This window comes from Rhineura floridana, chromosome 18, assembly GCF_030035675.1.
Source record: "Rhineura floridana isolate rRhiFlo1 chromosome 18, rRhiFlo1.hap2, whole genome shotgun sequence".
Lineage (NCBI taxonomy): Eukaryota > Metazoa > Chordata > Lepidosauria > Squamata > Rhineuridae > Rhineura > Rhineura floridana.
Genome location: NC_084497.1, coordinates 20,735,531 through 20,752,054, shown reverse-complemented (window position 1 = coordinate 20,752,054; position 16,524 = coordinate 20,735,531). Strand labels below are relative to the sequence as shown.

The 16,524-nt window shown below is 46.7% G+C and overlaps 1 protein-coding gene across 7 annotated transcripts in view; it reads left to right on the top strand.

Moving 5' to 3' along the window:
- The window catches only part of KIF1B (kinesin family member 1B), a 139,689-nt gene that overhangs the window by 91,075 nt on the left and 32,090 nt on the right, over positions 1-16,524 (top strand). For 6 of the 7 annotated variants that reach the window (XM_061600568.1, XM_061600567.1, XM_061600569.1 and 3 more), the window contains 4 exons: positions 12,272-12,368; positions 13,544-13,692; positions 14,550-14,728; positions 15,622-15,759. In XM_061600568.1, coding sequence (XP_061456552.1) covers positions 12,272-12,368; positions 13,544-13,692; positions 14,550-14,728; positions 15,622-15,759 — 563 coding nt within the window. Of the gene's footprint in view, positions 1-1,380; positions 6,050-12,271; positions 12,369-13,543; positions 13,693-14,549; positions 14,729-15,621; positions 15,760-16,524 lie in introns of those variants that run through there. The other variant, XM_061600572.1, reaches the window with a different exon arrangement.

Here is a 16,524-nt window from a genome sequence, read left to right as displayed (position 1 = left end):
GTTTGTGTCATGAAAGAAATAGTGGGTGGTAGGTCTGATGCCAACATGACCCTTTTGCACCCCTTTCTGGACAGAGCCTTGAATGTAGCATGTGGTGTGTTCTGTTTGGGTATCTTCCATTTCCACTGCGGTATGATGGACTCTTGTTAAAACTCAGGGACTGTATAACTTGATAGTAGAGCTGTTTGCTGTAGGTAGATGGATGAAGCTTGCAGTTCCCTTGAGAGACGGGCCTGTGAACGACCCAAGAATCAGCTAGGTGGTAACAGGGTGGCTAATTCTGATTCCTGATTGTCTAAGCAGGCCCTGAGAAACTGTTACCATATTACACTGAATGAAAAGAGCCCTGAACTGCTAGCACAAATAAATGGGCCTTCCTCTCAGAGCAACATGAAAAGCTTTCTTTGACGTTTGTTGCAAAGCCATTTCTTAACTCTCTGCGATCTCAAAACACAGAAAGCTTGTTAACAGTGAACTTAAAAACACGACTAGCGACTGGTAAATTTGTAAGAGACGGTGATAGAATATGGACTGTCGGTAGGCATGCAGCCTTTGTGTGGCTCAGTCTTTCACAGATCTTTTCAGGCTAATTAAAGCTCGTCAGTATTTTCAAACCAACGGCATCAGTGGCAAATGGAAAAAAAACCCTTTTGGAATGCCGTGGCTAGTCCTCTTGCTTGTAGCCGGTCCTCCTCAGAGTCTGAAGCATCCTCATCCATTGTAGTGGCACTGACATGACTTCTAACCCCTGTTCCTAGTGGCTGCATCTGACTCTGTCTCTCTTTTTTACTTTCTAACACTTCTCTGGCTGCTTTTCCAGTTGAGTGGACTGTAAACCTGCACATTCCTGCATCACGTGCACAGTATTTTACTAACCAGTGTTAACTCGACTTAACCTTGGCTGTTCATCTGACCGTTCTGCAAATGTCTGTTGGGTTTGCTCACCACGAAGGGAAGACTGTTCTTTCTAAAATACTGGAATAACTCGTCAGCAGTAACCAAGGAAAACATGTTTGATTGGACTCTTGCACGTCTTTCTAGCATGAGTAAAGCGTTCCTTCCACCTTTCTGTCAGGTACTTTGGTTTAGTTCTTACAACAGCTTCATCTGGACTGGAAAGTCTTGGAATATTCTAGGATGATTATAGAGTCAAATGTTCCATGAAATTTAGATGTGGCTGGATTTAATGAAAACTACCGGAGGACACTTAGGATAAAGAATCTAGTATCTTAAGTTAGACTTCCAAGGCATTTATTCTGTTTGATTTCCCTTCCATGGTTTTCTTAGTTTTTAGTTGCTTTTTTGTTGAGTGTTTCCATTCTTTCCCCAATTTTAATTTTGGTTATTTTGGGGCCACTTCTCAATTTTTGTTTTCCAAAGGATGCAGACTCTGATAGTGGGGATGATTCGGACAAGCGATCTTGCGAGGAGAGCTGGAGGCTGATCACTTCCCTGAGAGAGAAGCTGCCCCCTAGCAAGTTGCAAACCATAGTTAAAAAATGTGGCCTCCCCAGCAGTGGGAAGAAACGAGAGCCCATTAAAATGTATCAGATCCCTCAGCGCCGGCGCCTTAGCAAAGACTCCAGGTGGGTTACTGTCTCGGACTTGAAGATCCAGGCTGTGAAGGAGATCTGCTACGAAGTGGCCCTCAATGACTTCCGGCATGCACGACAGGAGATTGAGGCCTTGGCCATCGTGAAAATGAAAGAGCTTTGTGCCATGTACGGGAAGAAAGACCCCAATGAGCGAGACTCATGGCGAGCTGTTGCCCGAGATGTTTGGGACACGGTGGGGGTTGGCGATGAGAAGTTCGAAGATGTCCTGCTCAGTGGGAAAGGTGTTGCTGATGTGGATGACCTCAAGGTGCACATAGACAAACTGGAAGACATCTTGCAGGAAGTGAAAAAACAAAACAACCTGAAGGACGAGGAAATAAAAGTCCTCCGGAACAAAATGCTCAAGATGGAGAAGGTATTGCCCCTGATTGGCTCCCAAGATCCAAAGACCCAGCCCTCCATGGCTGCCACAAAAATGAAAGAGCACCCCAGCCTCCCCAGTACGGTGGACGCTGAGGGAAACATGAAAAATGACGATCAAGGTGCCCCCATGGAAGATGACCGTGTCTCCCAGTTGATGGAGGATGACCCTGCCTTCCGGCGTGGGCGGTTGCGCTGGATGAGGCAAGAGCAAATCCGTTTTAAGAACCTGCAGCAGCAGGAAATAGCCAAACAGCTCCGCCAACAGAACATGCCTCATCGTTTCATCCCGCCCGAGAACCGCAAACCCCGCTTCCCATTCAAGAGCAACCCCAAACACAGAAACTCATGGAGCCCAGGCACGCACATAATTATTACAGAGGATGAAGTCATCGAAGTGAGGATTCCCAAGGAGGAAGACAAGAAGAAAGAGGAAATTGGGGAAAACAAAGACCCATGTGATAAAGCCCCCCTCCCCAAGGACCCGCAGCAGCTTTGGTGTACGTACGGCCCTCCGAGAGGTCAAGATAATATTCAGATCAAGAGGCAGCCCTTGAATGTTCAGCCACAACAAAGCAGTCCCCAGCCAGAACCATCCGCCCAGCTGCGCTGGAGGAGCAACTCTCTCAATGGCCAACAGAAAGGCTTGCGTCGCCAGGTGTCCGACTCATCCAACTCGTTGCCTTCCTATGGTGGATACCAGAACCAAGATCTCCAGACTTTTCAGCAGAAGCGCCACATGCATCAGCACCGCCAGTCCTATTGCAATTACGGCAGCAGGGGGGTGAATCCAGAGTGCAGCACGGCTGGTGGTCACGTGAGACAGACTGATCGACCGAACCACTATAACCAGTTTGTGACCCCTCCACGGATGAGGCGACAGTTCTCTGCACCTAACCTCAAAGCCAGCCGAGAAACAACTGTTTGAGTTACCGGAGGGTTGAGGAGAGGGAGCGGTGCTGATCCTGGGAGGTGGTGGTTGTAGCTATATCTTCCTTGGGTATTACATGATCATTTTTAGCAACTGAGCGACTTTATATGCAAAGCACAAGATGAGACATTTTATATCTGTTATTTGTTAGAATTGTAGGATTTTGATTGTCAATGGTTTTCCCTTACCTGGGGGCTTTACAACGTTAGCGTGAGTACCTTCATTTTATTGTATTGAAATACCTTTGTTTTTTAAAAATAAGATATTTCTGGATTAACTGTAGGTCTGCTTCCTCTGGACAATCAACCAATCATATCAATTTCTTAGTTGCCTGTAAAAGCTTTTAGGTAATGATTGAGGAGTCTGACCATTGAATCGCAGGTTATATGCAGATTACTTTTTTTTCTTTTTTGCTTTTCCATGTCCTCAATCCATCTTGTTTAAATTCACCCATTAACCTTCTGGGTTTGGGCTGATAAGATGATGCAGCTAATTTCTGATCCATCTTTCTCTGTGCCTTGCGGAAGTAAAGATCAACACGTTCAATCCTTCCTGTAGAGTCCTCCATACGAAAAACTCATCTTTTTGCAGAGTGCTTTAAAAAAAATGTTTTCTTGCTTTACGGTGGCAGCCAAAATCTGCCTAAATGAAGTTGCAAGTCCGATTCTGCGTGCTCCCTTTAGCTGTGCCATGGGTACGCAGCAAAAGCATCTTCCCCCTCCAATTCTCATGTGTGTTTTATGTGATAACTTACGAGACTAAGGCAGGGACCGGGCCCTCCAGGTGCTGTTGGGCTCCAACTTTGGGGAAGAGCTGCAGCTGAGTGTCACAGCACTTTGTGGCACGCAGAAGAGGTCCTAAGTTCAACCCCTGCATGTAGGGCTGGGCAAAGATTCCTGTCTGAAACCATGGAGAGCTGCTTAAGTACTGATCTAGATGGACCTAATGGTCTGACTTGGTATAAGGCAGCCTCCTATGTTCCCCAGCAGCCAGCATGCCCAATGGTCAGGAATGATGGGAGTTGTAGCCCAGCAACATCTGGAGGACCACAGGTTCCCCATCCCTGGACTTGAGGGAACAGAGGGAGGCTTTGCTTGCTGTTTTGGCTTAATCTGACAGTACTGCGTCTGCAGTACAAACTTGAAATCCTTCTAACTCCCAGGAAGCCTTGGCAATCATTTTGTGAGGCTGCCGAGTCATTTCATGTTGGCCGTGTCGCTCCCTAAGATGACAAAATTTCTCCAGATTCGTTGGAGAAGCAGTTCAGCCAGTTTACATTTGTTACGCAGACATGACTCTCAAGTGGCGTAAATGGGAACCGTCCTCTTTTGCCTGCTGCGGCAACCCTTTTGGGGCTGATTTACCCCATTGGTCTAATGGGAAGGACCCTAGCTCAGCGGTAGAGCGTCTGCCTTGCATGCAGAAGGTCTCGGGTTCAATCCCTGGTGTCTCCAGATAGGACTGGGAAAAACTCCTGCCTGAAACCCTGGAGAGCCGCTGCCAGTCAGTGCAGATAACACTGCAGTAGATGGACCAACAGTCTGAATTAGTATAAGGCAGCTTTCTCTGCTGGCCTGTACGATGAGTCAGGACCTGCTGCTTGGTCATGGACTAATCTCAGGTGAATCGGAACAGCACATTTGCCACCATACAAATAATATATGGTCAAAAATAAGAAATGAGACCCCAAAGGCATGTGGGGTTAAACAGTGGAGGCTGGCCCATTAGATCAAATGGGGCACTCTCTCACCAGCCTCATTCCACCCTCAGCCAGCCCCCCTTGCAGCCAGTCCAGCAGGGAGCAGTGGCTGTCACCTTCCTGCTCCTCTGTCTCGTGGTTGCCCTTATAGAACTCAGCAGGGAGGAGCAGGAGGAGAAAATTAGATTGACTAGGCTCCACCCACTGTTGGGCTCCTTTTCTTACGCCCCACCAGTCCCAGTTTACACCAGCCACCACCGTGGTTAAAGACGGTCCTGGGTTAGAAAAGGTTGAAGACCACTGGATTGCACAGTGCAGTTGTTGTTTTTTGTCCAGGCATGCCACCTCAGCCCTTCGCCAGGCATGCGCTGGCATCAAACACAAATACGGACAGGAACATTTTCCCAGTTTGCCACAATTGTGGGAATTGCTGCTGCCCTTGGATTGGATTGCCCAGTTCACAAGTGTGTTTGTCTGCCACAGTGCAAAACCCTGGGAAGTTTGGAATTGCTTGCAAGGACACAAAATTAATATTGTGTTGGGACTGCTTTATTTCAAAGAGAGAATGCATTGCTACAGACAAGGGTCCCTTTCAATTTTCTTTTGCTGAAGCAGGGTTTGTGGTTGACTTTCCAACATAAAAGGCGCCACAGTGTGTGGGATTAAAGTTAAATGGACTCGAAAGCCTCGTGCTAATTGAAATTCTCTTAAAAATTATGTGTAGCCCCTTTCTCACTGTTACTGATTTCTAGACATATCTGGGAGCTGAGCCTTTTCATCTGCCTCATTTTCATAACAGTTTTTATCCTATTGATCTGTTGTCCAAAGAACAATTCGCACTGTGTAAACTGAGCCACTAGTTGATGCTTTTGAAGGGGAAAAAAAAAGGGCGGGGGAGAATTCTTTCTGTGATCTGGAGTGGAATTTCGGTAGAGAGAATGGTGTGAAAAAGAAGCTGGCGCAGAGTGGTAAGCTGCGGTAAAGCTCTGCTCACGGCCGGAGTTCGATTCCAACGGAAGGAGGAAGTCGAATCTCCAGTAAAAGGGGTCGAGGTCCACTCAGCCTTCCATCCATCCGTGGTCGGTAAATTGAGTACCCGGCATACGCTGGGGGGTAAAGAAAGGCCGGGGAAGGAACTGGCAATCCCACCCCATATATACGGTCTGCCTTGTAAACGTCGCAAGATGTCACCCTAAGAGTTGGAAACGACTCGCACTACAAGTGCAGGGACACCTTTACCTTTACCTTTTAGGAACAGAGCAAAATGCAGTAACTGTCTCCCAGAGTCCAACTAGGGACATGGGATGCAGGCAATCTATGAAGTTTTCTAAGAAGGCATTGAAACAGTCATCTTTTTTTTAAGGCGAAAAGAACCCTGGGCAGTATCCTTTAAACCAGCCATTCCCAACCAGTGTGCCTCCAGATGTTGTTGGACCACAACTCCCATCAGCCTCAGCTGGCATTGCAAATGGTTAGGGAGATGGGAGTTGTGGTCCAGCAACATCTGGAGGCACACTGGTTGGGAAAGGCTGCTCTAAACAGTTTTGCTAGCGCAAGGAGTTTTAATTGTGTAGTGGAACTTGCCCGCTCTCTCCTCTCCCCATGCATCTTCTCATCTGACCTGGGTTTTCCCCCAACCCTCCAGAGCAGATTTAAGGGGCGGTGTGGGGAGAGGAGAGCACAGGGAAGTTCTGATACCCAGATGAAACTCGTTGCGTCAGCAGAACTGTTTGGCTGAATTCTGCCCCTACTCTCTCCCCCCGTCATTTCTGCGATAAACATTGCTCAGAAATAGAATGAGAATTTGTGGGTCTCAGGCTAGACATTACACATAGATGCATATGACAGTCTCCCAATGAAGGTTCTAAATGAAAAGCAGCCTTAGGAAGCTGAGATTGGGAGCAGAGGGGAAGGGGGGATTCTTAACCCTTGCCTCGTTGGCTGTTTTTCTCTATCCTCTACCCAAGCTGCATTTCCCCGTGGAGGGGAAAAATGGATTGGGAGATTCGTTGTAGAAAACCAGCCTGTGGGAAAAGGGGTAAGCAGCCCATTCCCCCTCCCACCCAGAGACGTTTGTTGCTGATAGTTGAACTATCAACCGCAGAAGCTGCTCTGGGGGCGTTTCACAGCAACAGCAGCCATTGTGGGGCGTTGCACACTGATGCCTTTCCTAACGGTGAAGTCCTGTGCACAGCTGCACAGCAGATCCCACTGAGTTAACTCTGAAAGTCTGTAGGCTTGTAGCTTAAAGCAGACATTTCCCCCCCCCAGGGCAAAAAGGTCTTGCAGCACCAGGGATGTTAACATGCCGGGTGCCGTGTGATTTATTGAGAGCTGATCTAAGAGTTCCCCATGCCTCCCTAAATGTATGTTGAGATGACCTTAAAGCAGCCTTTGCCAGCCTGGTGCCCTTCCACGTGCAGTTTTGGACTGCAACCCCTTCCAGCACGGCGAAGGCTGCCTTAAAAATACTAGCTGGGGAGATGCAGCTCCTGCTGGTGGTGGTGGTGATGTTTGCGGCTTCAATGACTGTTTGAACCTGCTGTCAGCATCTTCTTTCTGACTGGGCTTAATCAAGGAATCTGTCCAAAGTTAGAGGGGAAGGATCCTCTGTGTGTTTGAACGCAGCTTCGATCAGAACTGTCAGTTCACTCTTGCCTCTCCCCCTTCTCTATTTTTTAAAGTCGTATATCATGAGCAATGGAGGACTTTTTTTTAGATAGGTTGCCTTTTGAAATAGTTTTGAGAGTTTCAAGAGGTGGGAACTCTGATTATATTTACTGTAAAGGAAGAAAGGACTCTTCCAGTGAAGTGACAGGATTTTGAAAACCTGTCCATTTATTATTATTGGTGTGTGCGTGCGTGTGTTTTTAAAAAGTGGTGTTTTTTTTAAAGGCAAAGCTCTGCATTTTGTGAAAAGCAGAATCGCTTGTGCATTTTAACAAGTGCTTTCAATAAATGATGAAATACTCTTGTAAGTCTCTTGTCTTGTCTTGGTTGGCTTTTTAAAGGCTTCAGGGGCAAGAGATTTTCCCTGAAACAAAACAGGGTGGAGAAAGTGGATAGACAGAGATGCCACCCTCTCCGTGCCCCCAGCTTTTTTCTCTCAACACTAGAGTCCAGGGTGACCCAATGAAATGGATGGGCAGCGACTAAAAGGAAGTCCTCCTTTGTACAATGCACAGTTAACTTAGGCCCCATCCGCACCAAAGATTTAAAGCAGTATTATACCACTGTAAACAGTCATGGCTCCGCAATTCAGAAGTGCAGCGTCTCTTCATGATAGTCCCAGCCACACCCCCTCCTCCTTTTTTTCTTTTGCTGCTGGGTTGAGAATGAAATCCTTGTTAATGCCTTCCCCCTCAACAACAGATGTCCCTAGCAGAATGAAATGAGACAGGGTTAGCTACTTCAAAGAGTCTTCTCCATGGCTGACTCACTCTGATTTACTCCAATCAGCAGGAAAGGACAAGGAAGCATGTCAGAATACTCTTCTCAGTGGCTAACATATTCCCTTTTCATGCTGATTGACTTGTAGAATACTGGAGACATTGGGACCCTGCTTCCAAAACAGTAAAGGATCTGAGACCCCCTGGGACCCTGGACGGCTACACCTGTTCCTATTCCTGTTCACTGAGCTGTAATTCCCAGAGTTCCCTGGGAAGAAGGATTAATTGTAACCCTGATGATGCATTTTGGGGAAGGGCTGTTGTTCAGTGGGAGAGCATCTGCTTTGCATGCAGAAGGCCCTGCATCTCCAGACAGGGCTGGGGGAGAGTCCTTCCTGAAACCTTGAAGTAGCTGCCAGTCAGTATAGTAAATACTGAGCTAGATGGGCCAACTCAATATAAGGCATGCAAGCTGTCTTTGAGTCTACACAAATTAACAGGACCAGCCTGATGATGTATCCAGAACCAGCCTGTTAATGTATCCATTCTACCTTTGGAAAGAAGCCAGGGTAGTAATTTCAAGTGCATAATACATAAATAATCTGGACCTTTAGCTAGGCTTTCTGTCATCATCTCCCCCCAGATCACACAAACATTTGGAGTCTGTGAAATATTTCCATTTTCTATGCTCTCCAGAAAAGCCAATCAGCCTGCTGGATTAACTATTGAGCGTTGCTAGGAAACTGGCTTACCTTACCAGACTATTTCTTTTCATTGATGAAATGTTGCCTGCCTTTTTTTGTTTGGGAGTCTGGGAAATCAACCTCTCCTTCTCCATGCCCTTTTTGATATTAATACTTTGAGCTGTTTCTGTATGCGAAGGGAAAGGTGTGTGTGAAACTCCACTTGTTTTTACCCTACATTAAGTTCTTCAAAGATTCACACCCTCAAGTGCCCATCAGATTTTCACAAATGTGTTACAAAACAGGCAGGGATTGAGGACCCTCGTGTGTGAACAGGTTTGAGGCAGAATGTGTGTGTGCGTAGAGCATCCCATCCAGCGAGGGGAAGGGATGGAGATGTTGTATCAGAATAATATTTTAAATGCTATATGGATTTTTTTCAGGAGTTATATGTGGATGCAATAGTAGGCTTCCTGTTTGTTCTTCCACTACATCACTGCAAAAATCCATGTGGGTTTATCATTCTGATGCAGTGTTCTTCATTTTCCATTGAGGAGGAAGAAAAATCACATCTAGATAGTGTCCAGTTCAGAGCGAGAACCACCAGTCGGAGATGAGGGTGCAATCAATTCTTGTTTCATTAAAGTAATGGATACATCAAAGGCTGTGCGCCTCAAAGAAACCCCTATGCTAACTCACTACAATCCCTAACTGCACTCTAGACATGCTCTGCAACTTGTGAAGAAAGTTGACTCAGCGCCCACTTCTAGGCGCGGTAGCCTCAAATAGGAGAGATCTTGGGGCGTAACCTCTCACTCCGTCGCACACATGCCCCCTTCTGCCCGGTCCACTTCTCCCGACGTCGTGAGCGCGGTGAGAGGGGGCGAGCCTCCGAAGGTTCATCGGAAAGCACAGGTTCCTGATTGGCAGGCGGGAAAACGGAGAGGGAGAGAGAGAGAGAGAGAGAGAGGGAGAGAGAGGGAAAACGGAGGCGGGGAAGCGTGCACATCTGGATGAGAACTTAAGGCCTGCTAGCCAATTTTTGAAGCTGCCTTCAATGCAGCCCAGCTTCTCAACTAACCTTGCCCTTCTAGTGATGGGGTGCCTCGCCACCCTTTAAGGAATCATATTTCACAATGTATTTCTGCTGAGAGATATCTTCCCAACAGTTAGCTTAAACATTTTCTCATTGCTAGTTGTGCCCATCATTTCTTCTCCGCAGACGAAGTCGCTCCCTATCTAGATCAGGGTCTTCTTACTGCGGTCTGTGAGCTTCATTCAGGTGGTCTGTGAGATGTCCACAAAATTATCCATATTCTATGGAATGCAAATTATAATACAATAAAATACAATATAAGAAATAAATGAAGCGACGATACAATTTAAAAAATCATACAGCATCTAGGCAGTGCATTACAACTGCTACCACAGGCAGAAAAGCTATTAAGTAGCCTTTCTTGAACCTCAGCCATTTTCAAGTGGTGCGTGACGGAAAAGGTTTAGGAACCACTGCTCTAGAGTCTTTCTTCCCAAACGTAAGCTACTTTAGAAGTAGCCCACAAAAGCAATTTTTTATAGTCTGCCTGTTCATACTGTCATGTGCACTGCTGGGATTGGGGAACCTCAGGCCGAGGGGCCGAATGCAGCCCTTTGGTGCTTTCTGTCTGGCCCTTGGGGCTCTCCCAGGCCTCAATCTTCTTGAACCACACCCTTCACCAGCCCTGCTTTGCGCCCGCCTGGAGTGTTTGTGCCCGGCGCTCTCTCTCTCTCTGTGTGTGTGTGTAAACTAGCCTATTGTACAGAGGTGAAAAATTCGTATTTGAATGCTCCACCCACTTTTTGCATCTGGCCCCGCCCACCACTGGCATGTCATCTCCCAGAAGGGAACAGGGCCCTCTGGTTGAAAAGGATTCCTCTTCCTGTGCTCCAGTGCCATTCTGGGTACATAGAATGGAATCTGTAAAACCCACACACTCAAAAACAAGAAATCCAGAATGCGCAGGTGGAGGAGGTTCACGGACAGCACTTCTGGAACATGTCCAGATGGGGGTGGCAAAGCTGATAAGGGGCCTAGAGACCTACACATCATGAGGAAAGGGTGAAGGAGTTAGGTATCTGTAGAGGGGAGACACACACGATTAACAAAACAGAGGTTTTTCTTGTACTGCCAGAATGTTTCGGCTTCTGCCTTCATCAGCTGCTAACATACCTATGTGTGTGTGTGTGTGTGAACAAAATTGTGATTAACAAAATAGAGGTTTTTATTGTATTATTACCAAAACATTTCATCTTCTGCCTTCATCAGCTGCTAACATACCTGTGTGTGTGTGTGTGTGTGTGTGTGCGCGCGCGCACACACGTAATTGTGATTAACCAAACAGAGGTTTTTATTGTATTAACAAAACGTTTCAGCTTCCGCCTTCATCAGCTGCCAACATACAAATGCTGTTACCAAGGTGGCAGTTATAGAGCTGTGAGGATGGAATGCTCAGAGGGGCTTCTTGTGTTTTGTAAATCACAATTACATGCATGTGTATATGTCTGTGTCTATATGTATGTGTATATGTCTGTGTCTATACACACACACAAAATGCTTGCTCAATATGCCTTTAAGCAGCACAACAACAGAAAGTCTGTACTATTAACTTTAAAAAATGCTAAAAGCAAAACTTAGCATGACAATGAAAAATCTGAACTATTCATTTGAAAAACTATAAAAGCAAAACTTAAGAACAAGTTATAACACTTTAAAATATAAATAAAGCAATTATACATGGTGTGATAGTAAAATAATTGTATACCGCTATTGAAAATATCAAAGTGGTTTACAACTGTACGTATATGCAATTAAAGACCACATAAACGTTTAAAACCAGAGATCCTCTACTTTTACAAAAATATCTTTTTATTGCCTGCGCAAGCTTGGCAGCATAGAAAAATTTTCAGCAGGTGTTTAAAATTCAGAACAGAAGGCACCTGTTGGCAGAGCATTCCCTTGGGCTGGGCCAATGACACGAAAGGGTCGGTTTCTTGTCGCTGTCAGGTGAGCCTCACTGATTTGGGGGACGACCAATAACATGTTAAAATTACATGCCTGGGTGGGCTTGCTGAAACAAAAATGTTTTTAGCAGGTGCTGAAAACAATCCAGTGAAGACACCTGCCACGAATCAGGATGTACCAATGTGTTGGCAGGGGTTGGGCCAGATGACCTTTGGGGGTAACCTTCCAACTCTACGGTTCTGTGACCTGCTCACGCAGCAGACCTTGGGAGGGTGGCTTCCTGTTTCTGAGCCATGGGCTTCTCCAACAAGTTGCACAGATCAAAATCAAACGCTACTTCTCTCCTCCAGTCTCCCAGACTCTTGAGCAGCTGGCCTCTCTCTCCCTCTCTCTCTCCCTCTCTCTCTCTCTCTCTCTCTCTCTCTCCCTCTCCCCTCTTCCCCTGAACTGGATATACGAGAGAATTCTTCCAGAACTGCTCTCTGCCTGCCTCTTTGTCACCCTCTTGTCCCCGAAGTATTTGTGTCTTCCTCCATCTATTCTACTGTCGTCTGTCTCTTCTCCTACACGGTCTCTCCTCTCTCCCCTTCAGGACTACGAGAGCAAGCTCCAGGCCTTACAGAGGCAAGTGGAGACACGGTCCTTGGCTGCTGAGACCACAGAGGAGGAAGAGGAAGAAGAGGAGGAGGGTGAGTTCTAGATACAGTTGAAACGGCTTGGGCTCCTATCAGACTATTGCAGAGAGAGAGAGAGAGAACGCTCAACAAATGCGGACCAGAGCTTGGAAAAGTTACTTTTTTTGAACTACAACTCCCATCAGCCCAATCCAGTGGCCATGCTGGCTGGGGCTGATGGGAGCTGTAGTTCAAAAAAGTAGCTTTTTCAAGCTCTGTGTGGACCACAGCACTTAAATCGGCCCTTGCCAACCTGGTGCCCTCCAAATGCTGGCTGGGGCTGATCGGAGCTATAATCTGAAACATCTGGAGAGTACCAGGTTGTTGAAAGCTGCCTTAAGCAAGCAGCCCAGGAGGCTGATGGGGGTTGGCATAAAACAATCTCTTCCAGGAACCTCTCTGCATTCTTGCTACAGTACGGTTCTGGAAATGTGTATGTCACCCTTCGGTACGACTGCTCGTAGGGCAGAATGCAAAAGTCTAAAGCTGTCAAAACAGTGAAGCGAACCATTCAGCTAAAAACAGCAGAGCTGTAAAAGAAAATAAAGCAGACTCTTTTTGAGCGTTCAGAGCGTTGTGGGCAGTTTGTCGTGTAACCCTCACAGTGACCCTGTAAGGAAGGCCACCCATATTAGCTCCAACTGCAGACAAGGGGTGGGGGAGAGAACAGCAGCTCAGTTTCTTAGCTGGCACACTCTCAGGGAGAGGGTGAGGAAGGAATACTTCGCACTATGTAGAAATGTTACAGTTTTCTCTCCCCCCCCCAGATTGTTTTTTAAGAACCACTTTAGATTCTGAACATATAAATACCTTGATGGGGTGGGGGCTGGATAAAGAGACCCTCCAGCCCTCTGGACCTAGGCCACACCACCTCTCCCTGGGCCACACTCCTCACTGGCTCTGCTACTTGCTTCCTTGCCCAGCAAGATGAAATTATGCTTGTTGTGTGCCTGGGTGGGGAGGGGAGGGGAAGGGGCACATAGAAGCTTCTGATTTTGTGTGACTGGAATGCAGCCTAAGAATCACAACTGTTGTGTGTCCCCCCCAATTTAGCTGGCTCTGTCCACCATTGTCATGTGGCCCCTAGGAAGTTGCCTATGCCTGAATGTGGCCCTTGAACTGAGCTAGATAATCTGGGAGGGTGAAATTGCCCCCCTCCCTGGCCTGAGCACTTTCTGATCTTCCTGCAGTGCCCTGGAGTCAGCACGAGTATGAACTCGCCCAGTGGGCTTTCCGGAAGTGGAAGTTTCACCAGTTTACTTCCTTAAGAGATCAGCTGTGGGGGAATGCAGTCTATCTGAAAGAAGGCAATGCAATCAGCGTGGAGCTGAAAAAGAAGGTAGGGGGTCATTCAGGGGAATATGGCTGCATGCTACAAGCGCACGTGTCCACACAATTGAGGGACAAGCGTGATTCCCCTTCATGTCCCATCTTTTCTCTTTCATGTGGGAGTGGGGTGGGGGAAGGGATCCCAACAGAATGGCACTTTCTCCCCTTCTTGTCACTGGAAGAGAGGAGGACGGGTTCCCACTTTGTCTTGACCGCAGAACTGTCTTGCTGTTTGACTTAAGAAAATTAGATCCCTGCTGTTTCAATGGGGAACAGCTGTAGCTCATTGGGAGAGCATCTGCTTTGCATGCAGAAGGTTCCAGGTTCCGTCCCCAATGGGGTCTCCAGGTAGGGCTGTCTGAAACCCTGGAGAGCTGCTGCCGGTCAGTGAAGGCAGTTCTGAGCTAGATAGGTCAATAGCTTGACTCTGTATAAGGCAGCTTCCTTTGTTTTAGGGTAGGGCCCTAGTCCGTGGGAGAGCATCTGCTTTGCATGCAGAAGGTTCCAGGTTCAGTCCCCAATGGGGTCTCCGGGTAGGGCTGTCCGAAACCCTGGAGAGCTTCTGCCGGTCAGTGTGTATGTTAGTGAGCAGGCTAGGCCAATAGTCTGACTCAGGATAAGACAGCTTCCTTCATTCTTATGTTTTAAAGGAAGGGCTGTCGCTCAGTGGTGGTAGCTCACCTCCTTTGCATTCAGGAGGTCCATGATTCAGTCCCCAACGGCATCTCCAGGTATGGCTGGGAAAGCCCCCTGCCTGAATCCCTGAAGAGTCCCCACCAGTCAGTGTGGATAATACTGAACAAGACGGGCCAATGGCCTGACCGAATGAGGCGGCTGACTGTGTTCCGTGATTTACCTCCATCCCAGGTGCAGTTCCAGTTTGTTCTGCTGACTGACACGCTGTACTCCCCGTTGCCTCCTGAACTGCTGCCGCCTGAGTCAGAGAAGCCCCGAGACAACCGCGCTTTCCCTCGGACAGTGGTGGCCGTGGAAGTCCAGGATCTGAAGAACGGCGCAACTCATTACTGGTCCCTGGAAAAGCTCAAGTACGCAAGGGCCACTATAGAATAAGCTGCTGTAGCCAGCAGCCTTTCTGGGAAATGTTTTATTTCGTTTAAGAATATTTCTGGCCTGTTTTTTCCCATCTGGACCATCCATGAGGCAGTGTGCAACTCTAAGAGGACCTAAATTAAAAACATAACAGCATCATAAAAACAGCAGCAGTTTTAAAAAAAAGCCATTTTGGTATAGCGATTGGACTAGACCTGGGGAGACCGCGGTTCTTATCACCACTTGACCTTAGTCAGAGTTTGGAAAGTTCATTTTAAAAATGAACTAGTTCTGGTTTCAGTTCAACACATCCAAGAAGGAACTAATTCCAGTTCACATCCATCCCTTTATAAAGCAAACTAATTCAGTTCATGTTCAGCTTACTCTTCAATTCAAATTCATCCAAAAGGCAAAATAAAATAAAAAATCCAGCATTCAGAACGTTACAAGCTGCTGTGCTGAAATATAAAATATACTCAAGAAGACTAAGAAAACATCAAAATGCACACACCGTCGACTGAATTGTTTCATTTGTTTTCCCCAACAATTATGGCCAACAATATTCCCCAACAATTAAAGGCCCTATGAGTCTAAAGAGTCAAAAATACATGTAAGAGAATGAACTCGAAGATGAACTAAAAGTCATTCAGAGTTATTTCCCCAAACGAGCTTAATTCACATTCAGTTCAGCCGGCAATTATGAGAACGACTTTTAGGTGTAATTCAGAGGTTTTTGAACAAATTCAGTGAACTTCATTGAACCCAACTAGTTCATCCCCAGCACAGACTGTAATAGTCTCGTTCAGTATGAGGCAGCCTCATAGCTTTTAAATGTAATCCAGGCTTTCTGCTTCTGCATTGACCTCTTCCCCCCCCCCCCGCTTCACAGGCAGAGGTTGGAGCTGATGCGGGAGATGTACGACCGTGCAGGAGAAATGGCCTCTAATGCACAGGAGGAGAATGAGAGCACCATGACCGGGAGTGACCCTTTCTACGATCGATTCCATTGGTTCAAGTTAGTTGGGAGGTAGGTGGTTGACAAATCCTGATTGGCTGCTTAACTTCAGCTTTGTCGGTTGTACGTGGAAGGAAGTGTCTCTAGGACCTCCAAACTTGAACCGTTGCAGCCATCAGACAGAAAATGCCATGTTGGGACAGGTTCAGATGATTAAAAAAATTTTTTTGCAGAGCTACTCTCACTTAGCAGGGTTTGCATGCAGAACTTGAAATTGGGCTTGGGATTTTGTGGATCTGTTTGGAAGGTGAGCCTCTCTGCATATGTGTGATCGGTTTGCACGTTGTGCTTACTTCTGTATGCAAGACGCAGGAGAGGACTCTTACCTCTGTTTACCTTGTAAAAAAAAGATCTTGCAAAAAGATATCCTTCACACAACATTTTGGTTTCTCCAGTAAAGACCCAATAATTCAAACAGCCAGTGTAAAGTCACCCTTAACTTTTAAGATCTGTATGTGACAGAGGAGTGAAACTGGTTAAATGCTGTTTGCCATCCCTGGAGTGGAATAGTTGCTTTTGGAGAGTCTGGGGGACAAAACCGCCTCCTGCTGCTTCATTCGTTGGGGGTCTGAGGTTTGGTGCGTTGTTCCATTCACAGCAAACCATTCCAGTGGCAATGTGAGAATGGTCTTGCATTTGGGTGCGTGTGTGTGATTTTCTTTTCTTTCTTTTGCAACGTGAGCCTTTGCCAGTAAAAAAATAAAAATGGTGATGAGTTTGTAGAAGTTCCAACCTCACTCTAGTTTTCCTTAGAGTGGGTCTTCTCCCTCTTGCCAA